Genomic DNA, 15,424 nt, shown 5'->3' on the forward strand with positions numbered 1-15,424 from the left:
TCCGCACGGCATTTGGCCGCAAGGGCTTGATATCGCTTTACGGCAGGTTGAAATGAGATAGTACTTGCCTATATATAGTGATCGCCAATACACCAAATGCTCGGTATCACGAATTTAAAGCTTAATTGGTGTTATTGTTGTACTGGTCAGGGCCATTTTGGGGATATCCGCGATCACCAAAGCCGATTCATATATTATCATAATTATTATGATCACTGGTCTGAGGCTGCCAGAAAAAGTCCAACCTTTCCGAGGTAAAACAGGACTTGGGTGGCTATTAGGCTTAGCAGCACGGAGGGATTCCGCTCTAAAAAAGCCATCCAACCCATACCACAGCTGCACGAAGGCCACCACCACGTCGCCCAAATTCTCGCTGAGCTTACGTTGCACTCATCAAGCTCCTCGATTCCACGAAGCTTGGAGCTTTTGAACCACAGATTCAGTTGCCCAGCCAAGATCCGTCTCTACACCACTCAAGAGGTCCACGATGATTCGGTGCTCGTCTGCGCTCTCCAAGCACTGCCCCACAGCAAGCAACAAGGGGGTCATATATACACGAACCTCTCCTTTCGGTCGCCCTAGAGCAATACCAAACACCTCTCGACTTCGATATTCCACTTCTTTTGTCAGGTCCCGATACCCTTGCAAGCGATCAAACGCCGTGCTCGGCGCACTGACTACGTCCGTTGGTCGATTCAACAACAGGGCAATCCGCCCGAAATGATAGTGCTGCATCGCAGCTGCACAGGTCGAGAAACTATAAAAGACTTCGGGGAAGGGCAGCTGAGGACCGTCGGGCATTTTGGTCAGGTCTCTCGGATTCTCGATCCGTACACAAGGACGAAAGGTCTCCGGGACTCCCTCAAACCAAACCTGGAACTCGAAAGAGAGATCTAGCCAGGTATTTGTGTCGGGATACAGTTGTTGGTCGGGCCCTGGTGATGTTTCTTGATTTCCACCAGGCGAAGTGGACGGTGGGGATCCAGTCCACTGGGCAATCTGCGACTCCTTTGACTGAGCCAGAAAGTTAACGACCTTCGAGACGAGCCATGATAGACCGTTCGCTGCCTGATCCTCTTGGTTCAAATGTATGGACCCCATTTGAAATTTATGTTGGTCATCAATTGAAATTCCAGCTGCACGCCACAGGGGCAGACTGGTAGGGGGAAAATGGGTGGCGGATCTTGTGAAATAAGACCCCAGGTAGTCCTGCCGAGCGAAGTTCCAAAAAGAAGCACGGATCCCGTGCGAGAAAAAGGTTGAACTTGTCAAGTTCAGACTCAGGAAAGACTCAAACAACGGGCGGATACCCGAAAGATGCCTGCATCAGGTCAGTATTCTGATCAGAAGTTCGAGCAGACTGGAGCCTACTTGTGCCACTCGTCCCCAATTGAATCTAGAAGCCGATATACTGTTAAAAGTGTGACAGTCGCGAGCATCTCCTCGGCTTTCCGCAAGAGGCTCCCGTCGCAGCAGGTTTGTGCCAACTCTTTTGTTGCACGGGAATTCAGCCAGCGACCGACCGTGCTGATTGGTGACTCCAGTACAGCCGAGCTGGAGACCGCGGTATAGCCACCAGAACACGCATTGTTCAAGTCAGATGCTGCCATATAATAATAGTTGGCAGCCTTCAGGAACCAGTCAACCTGAGCAGCATTTGGGTATACCTCAGTAGTAGCAGGCCTTGTGAACATGCCATTTCCTGCAGATGATTTGGCGCCTTTGACTCGACCCAGCTGTTTTGCTGCTAAGGAAGCGATGGCGTATTTAAGGGACGGACAGTTGATGGCTCTAATGGGAACATAGACAGAGAAGAATCTTCCAGAGTCGGACAGGTCAAGCCTAGATGGGATCAATAAGAGAAGAGGAGCAGAGGAACGACATGCATACCATGGACCTATGATCTCTGCATAATGACGCGTGAGGAAAGCAATCTCGTGCTCGGTCCCGGTCATGAATTCGGAAAAGATGTCTTGGAACTCCTCCTTTTCGCTTCGCTGAGAAGGCGTCTCTGAAGAGGATACTCGCCGGTAATCAGCTGTTATTGGATCTGCGTTATACGCATTTCCGTGGGGAGGATTCAGTTCCATGGTGAAATTTGGTGAGATTGAGTTGTGAGCATTGCTCGAAGGCCCGCTTTCCCTCCCGGATGAGTTCAACCTTGATAATGGAGCTCCAGATACAATGGGATGCAAAGCCGGTGCGGTCGCACTGGGTTGATTTGGATCTGCCGTATTTAATCTTGCTTCTTCCATAAAGGTGATATTTCCCTCTTTTGAGATGCCTGGTATTTGATCCGGCGCTTCAGGCAGATTTTGAATATGAGCTGATGGAGCATGTTCTGGGGCCTGGAATTCATGAGCCTTGCTCTCGTGAATGGAAGAATTTGACATACTCTACCGGAATCCGTGGCGTGTGCGGGGTGAACCTCCTGATAAGGAGCATATCGGCGTCTTACCGTAGCTCCTTGATCGATGAATTTGCGTGTCTGAACATAGCCGGGGCACTCCACACCGGCCGCGGTGCAGCGCTGGCAATGTGGACGAGCCTCATCACACTGTGATAATCAGTTGACCGTTGTCGGAATTTTCGATGCCACGAACCTTCAGATGTCTCTTTTTACACCGCTCACACGCCTTGTTAGAAGGAACCCCAGGCATGTTTGGCAATGCGAAATTTTCACGGGATACGCATGCAACTCCTGGGTGCAAAAGATCAATATCTCCGAGGACACAGATGCCAAGGGTTCCAGGAGTTAGAGTTCCACTGATCTTCCAGGACCGATTGACGTAACAAACGGAAAGATAACCGTGGCTCAAGGGATCATGAAACTCGGATAAACGTCGGCAATAGCTCGGCTCGGCCGAGCTCAAATACTGACTTGGATGGCTTCTCATCACGAATATAGCTACCATTGGGAGATCTCTAGCGGAAAGTGAGACAACTTAGATTCAACCTTGGAAATCGCTTTTCACCTATCTGGCGTGATATCCTGGAATTTTAATCTGTTATTCAGAAATCGAGCCCTGCCCGGTCATTTAATGTCGAGATGGAAGTAAATATCAGAATTGTCCTTTATTTAAGATTTGAATGACTGGCCAAGTAGACCTCGGGACAAGGTTTAGATGACAGAAGTGTCCCATTCGTCAATAAAGGTCCACGGGTGTTGGGTGCCCAGGCACTCGTTATATATATAATGACCTCGCCAGACAAACATTTGAAGATTTGAAATAGAAAAGGAACGATGCAAGTGACAACAGTTTGAACCAAATACACATGACCTCCTGATTGTATTGAATCTTGCAAGTTTTGGATACATCTAGTCCTGAATTCTCTATTGGTCTTCTGTCAACCTTGGAATCTTAGAGCGGTACGACAACAGATTGTTTGTTCCCCTCATCAATGAATATTCACCGCAAAGTAACGTACAAAGGTTACATTCCTTTGCCTTTCCCCGCATGGAGTTGTCGGTCGATTCGCCAATCCTGCCCAAGTCAACAAGGATCGGCACTCCGCCAGGAACCCGGGGATATTGTGGAACCAACTCATTCTTCTTTCAGTATATTCTACGTCAATCATGCGGTCACAACCGCCTCGTTATGCTGGTTTCTGGAAGCAATCAACCAGTTTGCCTATCAATTATACCGATGTCAAGCCTGACTGGTGCAAATTCCCGATGCGACATGCCCTCAGTCCTACGGTCTAACCCAGATTTCGGTTGAATATGTTATTCCCTAATATGGGGCATCAGCGTGCCGATCGATTTGTGGAATGCTTCCCCGCGGCAGGCCACTTAGTAGATAAGGGAGATTGGCCCGCACATCGTGGATTTTGTTTCGGATGAAGTTATAAGGCGCAAAATCCGCAGGTTGATTGTTGATGTTTACAACCGGGTTCACCATGCTATCGCGAATGTCCCGCCCACGCGCGGACGTGCTCAGTGTTATTACTGCGGTTTTTTATGCCTCAGCTGCTATAGCTTCGCAAGATGTCACTGATAGCTTCGATGTATTGGATTATGTCGATCCCTTTATTGGAACCGCGAATGGAGGTATGACTGACGAGAAATCAGCGTGGATCATGAGTTGACAAATGCAGGCCACGTCTTTGCAGGCGCAACACTGCCATTTGGTAAGTCGATAAATGCGAAACGGCCGGTAGCAGAGCTAATAATGAGCAGGTATGGCCAAAGCTGTTGCCGATACGGTAGGAGAGAACCAGGCTGGCTTTGCATACGACGACACGACTGTCACTGGTTTCTCACATATGCACGACTCTGGCACAGGTGGTGTATGTTCCAAAGTCCACCAAAAGATAGATGGGAGCTGATATTCGCAGTCGCCGTCTTTGGGAAATTTCCCCATATTTGCCCAGCCTGCCTGTCCGCATGATGATATCAACCAATGTGTCTGGCAACAATCTGACAGAGCGGTGGCCTGGCTGGAAAATGATAAGTCTCCTATGGCTCGGCCCGGGTACTTTGGTATCTCATTAGAGAATGGAGTATATGCAGAAATGACGACCACCAACCGGTCGGCTTTGTATAGATTCACATTTGAACAATCTTCCAACACATCGAGCCCTGTGATTCTAGTGGATTTGATGGATCTCCCACAGTCTCGAACCAATGGAACGGCAGTTGTGGACAGATCAACCGGACGGCTAAGCGGAAATGGCACCTTTAGTCCCAGCTTCGGCATTGGAAGCTATGATTTGCATTTCTGCGTTGATTTCAAAGGCGCGAATCTCCGTGACACGGGTGTCTGGACTAAAAACCGCGCGAACTTCAGCCAAGAATTTGTTTCAATGCTAGCTGACGGCACAAATACCCCGGATACTCTATCAGGGGGTACGTTTGCCAGGTTCCACGCTCCCCAAAACAACACCATTTTGGCGCGTGTTGGTGTAAGCTTCATTAGTGTCAACCAAGCATGTGAAAACGCCGAGAAGGAACAGCCCGACTTCGACTTTGATGGGACGGTGGCAGTAGCTGAAGATGCTTGGAGAAAGAAGTTGAATGTTGTCTCCATCGATGCAGAGGGAGTTTCGAAAGATCTACAGACGGTCTTCTGGAGCGGAGCTTACCGGGCCTTCATCAGTCCCCAGGACTACACAGGTGAAAACCCTCTCTGGAAGAGCGATGAGCCATACTATGACAGTTATTACTGGTGAGTCAACTCACGCTTGCAAGAGGAGTGATCATGCTAAGTAAATCAGCATTTGGGACTCTTATCGCAGCATTCACCCACTCTTGACCATGGTCGATCCCGTTTCGCAGTCCCTTATGATGCGCAGTCTTGTGGACATCTATCGACACGAAGGCTATCTCCCTGACTGTCGCATGTCCCTGTGCAAGGGCTTTACCCAGGGAGGCTCTAATGCAGATGTCGTCTTGGCGGACGCCTATCTGAAGAAGGTTCCTGGAATCGACTGGGAAACCGCCTATGAAGCTGTTGTGAAAGATGCCGAAGTTGAGCCTAAAAACTGGAATGTGGAGGGACGCGGTGGCTTACAGAGCTGGAAGAGCCTCGGATACATTCCATTCGACGATTATGATCCCTATGGAGTGGGCACGCATACTCGCAGCGTATCGCGAACAGTTGAGTACGCATACAACGACTTTTGCATCGCTGAGATGGCCAAAGGATTGGGGCATTCAGCCGACCACGATAAATACGTCGCGCGTTCTGGAAATTGGGACAATGTTTTCAAAGCAGACCAGAAGTCCAGCATTAATGGAGTCGATACTGGCTTCACTGGCTTCCTGCAGCCTCGCTATACCAACGGTACTTGGGGCTACCAGAATCCCATCTTTTGCAGCCCTCTTCTGAACTTTACGTCGTGCTACCTGAACCCTACTGGCCATGAGACGTACGAGGGAAGCGCTTGGCTGTATACTTTGTATGTGCTATTCCCCATTGATTTTACCGTCACTAATTGTTTACAGCTATGCTCCGCACGACATGGGAGCATTAGTTCAGAGTCTCGGCGGAATGGAAAGTTTTACCTCTCGACTACAATTCTTCCATGAGTCTGGACTTCTGTACGTGGGCGATGAGCAGTCCTTCCTTACTGTCTTCCAGTTCCACTACTCTGGACGTCCAGCGCTGTCTGCCAAGTACAGTCACTCCTACATCCCATCTCAGTTCAACACTACCGTTGAAGGCATTGCCGGTAATGATGATAGTGGAGCCATGGGATCCTTCGTTGTCTTAAGCATGATGGGCCTTTGGCCGGTTCCAGGTCAGGATGTTTATCTTATCACTCCGCCATACTTCAGGGAGGTCAACGTTACAAATGGCATCACTGGCAAGGTTGCGACAATCCGGAGCATGAACTTTGACTCTAATTATGAGTCCATCTACATTCAGAGTGTGACATGGAATGGGAAACCCTGGACGAAGAATTGGGTTACTCATGACTTCTTTACGGAAGGTGGAGTTCTTGAACTGGAGCTGGGCGCGATAGAGAGTAAGTGGGGAACAAGCATTGAAGACCTGCCCCCTAGTCTGTCAGATTACCACAATTAGGACTTTCACTCCCTGACATACTCATGTATGGCTTCACTGAGCTTAATAATGTATGGTATTGCTTGAAGCTTCCAAGCGCCGTTTGGAATTTGCAAAGACCACGAGGAAGGGGTTCTTACGTGGCTACCCCACCTATCTCAATCACATCTTACTGTAAAGTTCGGCTGTGAACAATAACACGGCATCCAGATGAAGAGCAGGAATTAACCAGATCTATTCGAACATCATACCACTACATAAGTGGTGGATAACCATATTTCCCGTAAAAACCTTTTAACCGGAGTATGTAATCTAGCATGTGATAAGAATTAGACCACCCGGCGTGCTTCAATACCCCACATGCTAGTTTTTCTTTCTTTCTCAGGTAAAATGCCCTCACCTGGGCTTTCTCACCCAGAGTTAGCCGTTGCTACTCTTACATAGCCTCTATTCACTATAAGGTCATTCTGGAACCTTGCAACCCCACTAGGACCACAGGCATGGCGGCGCCCATTGTCTTTATTGTCAGGTTCGTTCCCCGCACTATCTGATCGCTTCAGCACTGACCTTGTCAAGACATGGCGCGCGTCTCGACGCTGCCGACAAAGACTGGCATTTGACCTCCCCAACTCCTTACGACCCTCCTCTCTGCTATGGTGGCTGGATCCAGGCTCGGGCCTTGGGGGTTCGCATCGCGAGTCTCTTGCAAACATCTGAGTTTATAGGGACTACGCCTGACGAATCTGCGGATGTCCCGACCAGTCCGCATCCATCCCCGGCCTCGGACACTGACAACCGGTACAACGTGATAATCCATACCTCCCCCTACCTCCGATGTCTCCAGACCTCCATTGCCATCAGCGCAGGTCTGAGCCAGTCACGCCCAAGCACGGAAGACCCCGAGGACCCCCCTGTGGACGCCGTGAGCCCTGATCTACGGCCCTTGGTGCGCGTCGACGCGTCTTTAGGGGAATGGCTATCTCCAGACTACTTTGACCAGATCACACCCCCGCCAGGCTCGGATCGGATGGTCGCTTTGGCCAAGGCAGAACTGCTGCGTCGGGGCGAAATCCTTTCTTCGGCACGGGAAGGGACCAGGGCATTGTCAGGCCACTTTCCGGGTGGCTGGGGGAGCCAAAGTCATCCCGCGTCCCCGAACGAGGATGACAGCGCTCCACAAGGACCGATATCGACGGCAGGAATTGCTCGCCAACGCGCGAGTACTTTTGACGTGCCGCAGGGTCCCGCTCTGGGCCGCCTGGATATCAACCGCCCAGCCAAGTCCAATGCCTCTTACGTGGCCCCCACCCCTAGCTACGCGGTTTCTCCTGCAGATCGCATCCCCCCGGGTTATGTCTCCCACGCGCGCGACGCTTGTACCAAGATCGACTACCAGTGGGATAGTATGCGTACGCCCTTTTGGGGCACGGGTGGGGGAGTATGGGGAGGAATGGAGCTCCATGCAAGAGCGCGTTAGTGACAGCTTTCAACAGATGATGGAGTGGTACCAAAAGCCGGAATCGCGTGCTCGATCCAGGGCGACGACTAATGATGCATCGCGTCAGGATCGCTCTGCCCAGACCGTGATCATCATCGTTACTCACGGTGCGGGTTGCAATGCCTTGATCAACTCATTGGCTGGTCACCCCGTTCTATTGGATATTGGCACTGCCTCGGTGACGCTGGCTGTGCCACGAAACCGCTTGCCAATAAACACTCCTGACTCCGACCGGTCGACTAAGTCATTTGACCCGACCGATCGACCAATCTCGCACGACTATACTCTACAGCTAGTGGCATCCACTGACCACCTACGGCCAGGAAACAATCCCTCCCAGCTGACCTCCCTCACATCCCTCTCTGCTCCCCAGCCAGCACCACAACCGTTCCGCAATCGCCTCGGCTCCCGGCCCCAGCCCCTCCATGGATCATTCCCGCTTGGTCCCATATCAGGGGCCGCGATGAGCCCTCGTGGATGGGCTCTTGCTTCCCGTCCATCGACCTCGGAATTTCCTCGAGTCTCTGGACTCTGGGGCGCCATCGCCTCGCCTATCGAGATTGACGAGGACGCGGAGGATTTCGTGCCCAATTTCGGGGACCAGCGACCCGTCAGTCACGACTCGCCTCTTCCTGACACGCCTGTGGATCGAACGGGCTGGACTAAAGAGTTGCCTAAGCGAACGCTCTCCCAGCGAGGTCTATGGGGCAGTGCCCCGTCCCTGGAGGATCGGGAGTCGGCATCGAGACGACGATGGACGTTGGCGGAACAGAAGCTATGATCTACGACCTTTTCATTTTAATTCAAGGATACCTCTTTTGCATGGCGCCGGTTTGATTCTATTGTACATAGCGAGCTCAATTTCAACCAATCATTGTCCCTAGATTACTACCCCACCTTCCTGCTACTTCCGTACCTGGGAACATATCACCCCTCATCGCTCGGCTTTCTTTTACTCTATCTTCAACATCATGCAATCCGGACTTTCGATCACCTATGCATCCGTCCCTGAGACGGACCGCAGTCCCGATTTACGTTTGATTCACTTCAATGATGTCTATCATGTTGAGTACGGAACCATTGACTTAGACCCCCGAGTTGTGCTAAATCGTTTAGATCGGGGTCGGCGGAACCAATTGGTGGTGTCGCCCGTTTCCAATCCCTTATGAACTACTATCGGGACGACGTACAATTTGCAGGCCAGCCTGATATCCTCACCTTTTTCTCGGGTGATGCATTCAACCCTAGTCTGGAGAGCTCCGTCACCAAGGGCAGGCATATGGTACCTTTTCTGAATAACATTGGAATTGACGTCGCTTGCGTGGGAGTATGTTTGAGCCATTGGGTCCGGTTCGATTCTGAGCTGGAAATTGCTGACACTGCCAGAATCACGACCTTGACTTTGGAGTAGTTCAGCTCCGACACCTGGCATCGGCTTGTCACTTCCCTTGGCTTCTAGCCAACGTGCTTGACCCTGCTCTTGGTGAGGGTGTTCCGATTGCCAATTGTGGGGCGACGTGCATGCTTAAATCGTCAAATGGAATCAAAATTGGGGTGATAGGCCTTGGCGAAAGAGAATGGTATTGATTACTTACCCTCAAACCCCACTGATGTTAACTCTTTCTAGGCTAGGAACTATCAACTCTCTACCTCCCAACCTAATCTACAAATCAGCGACCCAGACAGCCAAAGATTTAGCACCGCAACTCCGTGAAGAAGGAGCCGAGATTATCGTCATTGTTTCCCACCAGCGTGAACCGAATGATAACAAACTCGCCACCAATTTACCTGCAGGGTTGGTTGATATCATCCTCGGTGGTCACGATCATTACTACTCACATGCTGTGATCAATGGTATCCATGTGTTGCGTTCTGGTACCGATTTTAAGCAAATGAGCTATATCGAAGCTTTCCGAAAATCCAATGGTGCCCCTGGTTGGAAATTCAATATCACAAGGCGAGATGTCGTGCGGTCTATCCCCGAGGCCCCAGGAACGAATGCCATGGTTGATCGCCTAACAGCAAGTCTCAAGGCTAAGGTAGAGAAGCCGATAGGGTATACAGTTACCCCGCTGGATGCCCGGTTTTCTACAGTTAGGCAGCATGAAAGCAACATTGGAAACTTCGTCTGCGACCTTATGCGTTCATATCATTCAGCTGACTGTGCAATGATGGCGGGTGGCACTATTCGCGGCGACCAGATCTATCCACCGGGCATACTACGCTTGAAAGATGTGCTGAACTGTTTTCCCTTTGAAGATCCTGTGGTCCTTTTACGAGTTAGCGGCCAGGCCTTGATCGATGCGCTCGAAAACGGAGTCAGCGAGCTTCCTGCACTGGAAGGTCGCTTTTGCCAGGTAAGTGGCTTAGCCTATGGCTTCGATCGATCAGCCCCGCCGATGTCGCGCGTTACATTTGCTCGGATCGGGGGCCAGCCTATTGATCCCGAGCTTAAGTATACCGTAGCGACACGTGGATACATGGCCCGTGGAAAGGACGGGTTTTCATCATTGCTAGTTCAATCAGAGAACGGAGAAGCTGAGGAGCTAGTCTGTGAGGAGAATGGGGTTCTTATCAGCACAATCCTACGTCAGTACTTCCTGAGTCTGAAGGTCATCAGCAAATGGACCCGCTGGAGTGCCAGTCTGAAACGGCACTGGGGCTCTGTTCATACCGACCTCCACCGTGAGGGCTGGGTGAAGCCTCCCTCTTCTTCTGCGTCGCCAGTATCAGCAAAGGCGCCCAGGAACCCTTTGACCCGACCACCCCTTTCGAGAACGGGTCGAGAGGCCTATTATTACGGGCGTTTTCCACAGGAAGTGGAGCAGCACACTGCCAAATCTGGTGGAACGAATAGCGATGCTATGGACTCTGATTCGGACGAGGATCCCGATGTCCTTCCTTCCCCGGATACCAACTATGTCACACTTCGAGCCCTTTCTTCGGCTGATGAAGAACGTCGGCTAAGATTGGCTCGGTGGGTGATTGGCCGATGGACGCGTCACGTTGGCGTGCGCTCGTCACTTACTGAAAGTGATAGCGAAGCGCCTGCATGGACATCTGGTATCTCGCCTAAGGTGGACGGTCGCATTGTAGAGGTTCCATAGACTACATCAATAGATACATCATAGTCATCTCTATTGTCATTGGAATTCCAAGATTGGAAAACCCATAAGCCGAACTTTCAAACCCTTTCAAACACCGTTCAAATGCCGACCCCGCATGTTACCCCATATTTTTCATATTTCTCGGCCGGAACATGCATCTGAACTCTATACAGTACGATCTACAGTCAAGGCTATATAGCACTACTGCTATAACTTAATTAAGCATGACAGTAGAAATCGTATTTGGTGCGACTCATACGTAATTCCAGAAGTATGGAATTCGATGTAAAAGTCCGGTTTTATTCCAAAGCTCTATACCTAACGCAATTGGGTTTCCATCTTGTGTATATTCTCTCAAATTTGACTAATACGAGCGCTCATTATCTATGACTGAAAACCTTGAAGCACCTTCCATGACATTACAATCTATGGTGGACGTATAAAAACTTCCAGGATTGGCCGTCGGCGTTTGCCCTAGGTCTTCCGAGCATCTGATTGGTGGATTAATTATCAGACCCAAGTCTGCCGATTCGGATCCTTTACAACCGACCCCGAAATCGGCACGGCAATTAGATTCCAGAATGTCTATGAGCTCTCCAAATGATGGCTACGTCAACCTTGGCATCGAATAGAAATATAACAATGCCTGGTCCCTTGCCATGTTTGCAAACCGTAAAACATCTAAACCCGATATACAGTCATGGCGACCAAGAAAGCACCAACCTGTCTTGACCTCTGCGTGACAGCAGATGACTTCGAGGCGGCGGCGAAAGAAACTCTCTCCGAAAAGTCATGGATCTACGCTTCAAGCAGTGCTTCTTCAGGTCTTTCACACCAATCAAACTTGGACGACTGGTCTCGCATCAACTTCCGGCCTCGAATCATGAGAAACGTCAACTCTATAGATACATCACGAAACATCCTGGGCCGCAAGTCCAAGCTTCCATTCTTTATATCCGCCATGGGCACACTAGGTAGCTCCCATCCTGGTGCTGAGCCGTTGCTGGTTCAAAGCGCAACTCGCAAGGGCGTGGATGCGGTGATCAGCACCGCCACAAGCAAGTCTTTAGAGGCGATCATGAAGGCTCATCAGGATGAGCAGGAAAGACTGGGGAACTTAAGTCCGTCGAGACTGGCCTTCCAGTTATACGTCCCCTCTGACCGGACAAAGGCGAGAGACTTGATTCAAAGGGTCAAGGCTGCTGGTTATCAAAGTCTATGGATCACCGTGGACTCCTCGACTCAGGGAAAGCGTACAGCCGATCGCTATCTGCAGGCACAGGAGAAATTGGATCAAGGAGGAGAAGTCGTGAGACAAGCCGCCGCAGACAATGCATTCGGGCCTGCGTTTGGTGGTCGTCCAACGGCTGGATACCTACATCCTGCCTTGAACTGGGAAGATCTGGCATGGATCTCACAAGAATGGGATGGCCCTGTAGTATTGAAAGGTGTTCAATCTGTTGAGGATGTAAAACTGGCCGTTCAGTACGGCGTGCAGGGCGTTTTGCTGAGCAATCACGGTGGGCGTCAAATTCATTCGGCACCTAGCGCACTGATGACGCTCTTGGAGATTCGCACCTACTACCCAGAAGCGTTCGACAAATTGCAAGTTTTCGTGGACGGTGGACTTCGCGATGGCGCAGACGTTCTCAAGGCCTTGTGCCTTGGGGCCACGGCTGTGGGTGTTGGGAGGCCATACTACTACGCACTCGCAGCGTATGGTGGAGATGGGGTTGATAAATGCACGGAGAGTAAGTTCAGTCTGGTTCATGGTTGACCATGGCTAACGATTCTTAGTTTTGACCGAGGAACTCGAAATTTGCATGAAGATGCTCGGTGTTTCATCGCTTGAGCAGCTTCATCCCGATATGGTTAATGCCACCCGATTGTTGAGTGAAATGTGGCGACCAATGAGCGTGAGATCGAGGCTGTAATAAGTTCATCTGGGTTGTTATTGATTCTAAACAAGGTACAAGGGGAGACAATGATTATGCAAATCGGAGTGATGTCATATTTGTCCTTGGGTATTGTTCATAGAGGTATCATTAAAGCAAACATAATTGAAGCTGAACTACTGGACGCCAACAGGTCGTGCCCCGGACAGATTCACTACACGGCCCGCTCCGCCTAGTGCTGGCGCACCAAATGTAGACATCTGAGGAGGCTTGACCCATCCAGGAACACTGTTGTCTTCCTTCTCGCGTGTGGATATGGTTTCCCAGACATTGGGAAATCCAGTAGGCAAGGCACCCCGCAATTTAGCACCAGGAATGGCAAAACGAGGATTTCGATGTGTCAAATAACCATGCATCAACCCCTGCGTAAGTAATGAAGCCAGGATGGATTCAATCTCCCCCATGAGCAAAGCGGGCTGCACTTCTGCTATCTCATCGTCGGCATACGGATCCAATTCGTATTCCTCGTAGTCGGGCTCTGGAGTACCATCGATTAACTGGCCCGGCATATTCTCTTTCCAATACCCCCCTCATCAAAACAACCCGCCGGTGCCAGGTAATCCCCATACTTCTCCATCAGCTCAGGGTCCCCATTGGTAGCGACGCTCCCCTGGTTCTCAAATCCCACATAATCCGGGTCCATCGGTTCAGAGATGGTCTGTGACCCATAAGAAGGTGGTTTTGTAGTACCATTGGAAATTTTGGAGCGTGATTGAAGCCATTCTGTAGCCACAAGTAGCTTTTGGAGGTATAGAAATGGCGGAGGACCACGCTGCGCCTGCGCTGCTGGATCCCCATGAAATCCACCATGAATGAATACTTTGCGACAGAATGACCGCCAAACCAAGATTTCACATCGATTGCGGAGTGCGAGCAGAATACCCTTTCGTGCAAACCATTGTCCAGGAGCGGAATTGAATGAAAGATGCTCTCGGAATGCCAGGTAATCGCCGCGTACAATTAGGTGACAAAGTGGCGCAAATTGCTCTGCTAAACCTTTGGCTTCCGGCCGTTGAAGTAGAGATTTGGAGGGGAATCGGCCCATGATTATATTGCAGGGGATGAGGTATGTCAGGATCAAATTTCGTTGGTTGAGGGCTTGGCGATGGCATTGATCATAAGCCGCCCGCAAGGCGATTTGAGCAGGATGAAAGAGGTTATTTGAAAAAAGATATCGACCCAGATAATAGAGGTAGGTGACGCGCTGGGACGCGGGGAAATGGATCAGGGGAGGGGATTGAGCGCTAATACTGGCAAACATCTGCTCCGCATTGCGCAGCTTGCCACACTGATACGAGTCAGTAAAATCACAGGCAAGCGGGGGTCAAACGTACCTTAAAAAGGAGCTTGAGGCATAGATTTGCCATCAAGTAGATGCCAACGCGTTTGCCCTCGGGCTTCCCATTGGGTCCCGGGGTGCCACTGCGATCGGTCAAACATTTGATGAAGGCCTCTCGCACCACATTTGCCGACTGTTCCACCAACGTCACCTTCTCAATGTTTTCCTCCCGGTTCGAGCCGCCTTCCATGCGCAGAATATGCGCGATCAACTCTGGTTGGCGGTCCAGTCCCATAGCCAATTTCGCCAAAACTTTCGAGAGGTAGAGAACGGTGGGGAGGACGATCACCCCATTTTGGCTATCTCCGAGGGCCAGGACGCATTGACTAGGTAGGCGTCAGCGTTCATGGTCTTCAAGCTTGTGGGATTCTGACTTACTTCAGCAGGGCCCTAAGGAGGTTGTAGGTGTCCAGTAGGTTTTCGACATTGACATCACGCAGGAAAGAAAAGTACAGCCTCATAAAGGTTGGGAATGAGGACCAGGAAGAACTCCCCTTGGTCCGCGGGACTAAGATCTCACATCGCTGCTGCAGCTCGGTATCGCTCTGGGGTCCGGGTGGATATCGTTGGCGCAATTCCTCAATCATGCGCTGATAAATGTCTGACAGTGGAGGTTCGATTTGAAGGAAATCCTGTAGCTTTGAGCCATCACGTTCTTGGACCAGCTCCGACACGCTGCTGATGAACTGGTCCAGAATTGGGGTTGGAGGTGCCATCCTGCCCAGGCTTGTTGTCAGTAGCTCCAAGCGTGGTTGAGATGATAACAAAGTGGAATGCGAATCGCAGTTATTTCAAAGGGGCAGGAACATGGCGTTGAGGTCTGACAATGGCCCTTGAGACCAATCTTGCAGCAATGAAGCTGCGGACCATCACGGCAGAATGGCAATCCTCACGCACACCGCCCTACGGCACTCCAGGGCTAGAGATTAAGTGGCGATCCCTTATATTTGATGGTATATTGGTACTTTTCAGCACTAAATCATGCACTTGTCCTACAGAAAAGCTACTTGAAATGC

The 15,424-nt window shown here is 50.6% G+C and overlaps 5 protein-coding genes across 5 annotated transcripts; 3 read left to right on the plus strand and 2 right to left on the minus strand.

Annotated features, from left to right (window-relative positions):
* Nucleotides 1–393: 393 nt before the first annotated feature.
* N7503_006599 (Zn(II)2Cys6 transcription factor domain-containing protein) lies at nucleotides 394–2,660 on the minus strand (the record flags this gene model as incomplete). The annotated part of the gene is made up of 5 exons (XM_057066146.1): nucleotides 394–1,321; nucleotides 1,372–1,842; nucleotides 1,891–2,348; nucleotides 2,396–2,557; nucleotides 2,604–2,660. The coding sequence occupies 5 exons, from the start codon at nucleotides 2,658–2,660 to the stop codon at nucleotides 394–396; spliced, it is 2,076 nt and encodes a 691-aa protein (XP_056919827.1).
* Nucleotides 2,661–3,912: 1,252 nt separating this feature from the next.
* Nucleotides 3,913–6,530, plus strand: N7503_006600 (glycoside hydrolase family 92 protein; the record flags this gene model as incomplete). Its single annotated transcript, XM_057066147.1, has 6 exons — nucleotides 3,913–4,051; nucleotides 4,099–4,131; nucleotides 4,181–4,290; nucleotides 4,339–5,168; nucleotides 5,218–5,901; nucleotides 5,948–6,530. 6 exons carry the CDS (start codon nucleotides 3,913–3,915, stop codon nucleotides 6,528–6,530), a joined length of 2,379 nt encoding a protein of 792 aa, XP_056919828.1.
* A 2,448-nt stretch (nucleotides 6,531–8,978) lies between these two features.
* On the plus strand, nucleotides 8,979–11,114 carry N7503_006601 (putative 5'-nucleotidase; the record flags this gene model as incomplete). Its single annotated transcript, XM_057066148.1, has 4 exons — nucleotides 8,979–9,076; nucleotides 9,124–9,334; nucleotides 9,394–9,587; nucleotides 9,635–11,114. 4 exons carry the CDS (start codon nucleotides 8,979–8,981, stop codon nucleotides 11,112–11,114), a joined length of 1,983 nt encoding a protein of 660 aa, XP_056919829.1.
* Nucleotides 11,115–11,814: 700 nt separating this feature from the next.
* On the plus strand, nucleotides 11,815–13,048 carry N7503_006602 (uncharacterized protein; the record flags this gene model as incomplete). Its single annotated transcript, XM_057066149.1, has 2 exons — nucleotides 11,815–12,865; nucleotides 12,912–13,048. 2 exons carry the CDS (start codon nucleotides 11,815–11,817, stop codon nucleotides 13,046–13,048), a joined length of 1,188 nt encoding a protein of 395 aa, XP_056919830.1.
* Nucleotides 13,049–13,132: 84 nt separating this feature from the next.
* Nucleotides 13,133–15,146, minus strand: N7503_006603 (uncharacterized protein). The gene is given in 4 exon segments (XM_057066150.1): nucleotides 13,133–13,583; nucleotides 13,595–14,357; nucleotides 14,404–14,734; nucleotides 14,787–15,146. The coding sequence occupies 4 exon segments, from the start codon at nucleotides 15,122–15,124 to the stop codon at nucleotides 13,186–13,188; spliced, it is 1,830 nt and encodes a 609-aa protein (XP_056919831.1). The 5' UTR covers nucleotides 15,125–15,146; the 3' UTR covers nucleotides 13,133–13,185.
* Between the last annotated feature and the right edge of the window lie 278 nt (nucleotides 15,147–15,424).

Source organism: Penicillium pulvis, assembly GCF_028828015.1.
Source record: "Penicillium pulvis strain IBT 33274 chromosome Unknown contig_5_segment0_segment0, whole genome shotgun sequence".
In the NCBI taxonomy this organism is placed as follows: Eukaryota; Fungi; Ascomycota; class Eurotiomycetes; order Eurotiales; family Aspergillaceae; genus Penicillium; species Penicillium pulvis.

What these genes read in the sequence shown, in the direction of transcription:
- N7503_006603 (XM_057066150.1), bottom strand. Translation starts at nt 15,124, where the DNA reads ATGGCACCTCCAACCCCAATTCTGGACCAGTTCATCAGCAGCGTGTCG. An exon ending in CTCCTTAGGGCCCTGCTGAA is followed by an intron (nt 14,735 to 14,786) that starts GTAAGTCAGAAT and finishes ACGCCTACCTAG; the next exon opens with TCAATGCGTCCTGGCCCTCG. An exon ending in GCCTCAAGCTCCTTTTTAAG is followed by an intron (nt 14,358 to 14,403) that starts GTACGTTTGACC and finishes GACTCGTATCAG; the next exon opens with TGTGGCAAGCTGCGCAATGC.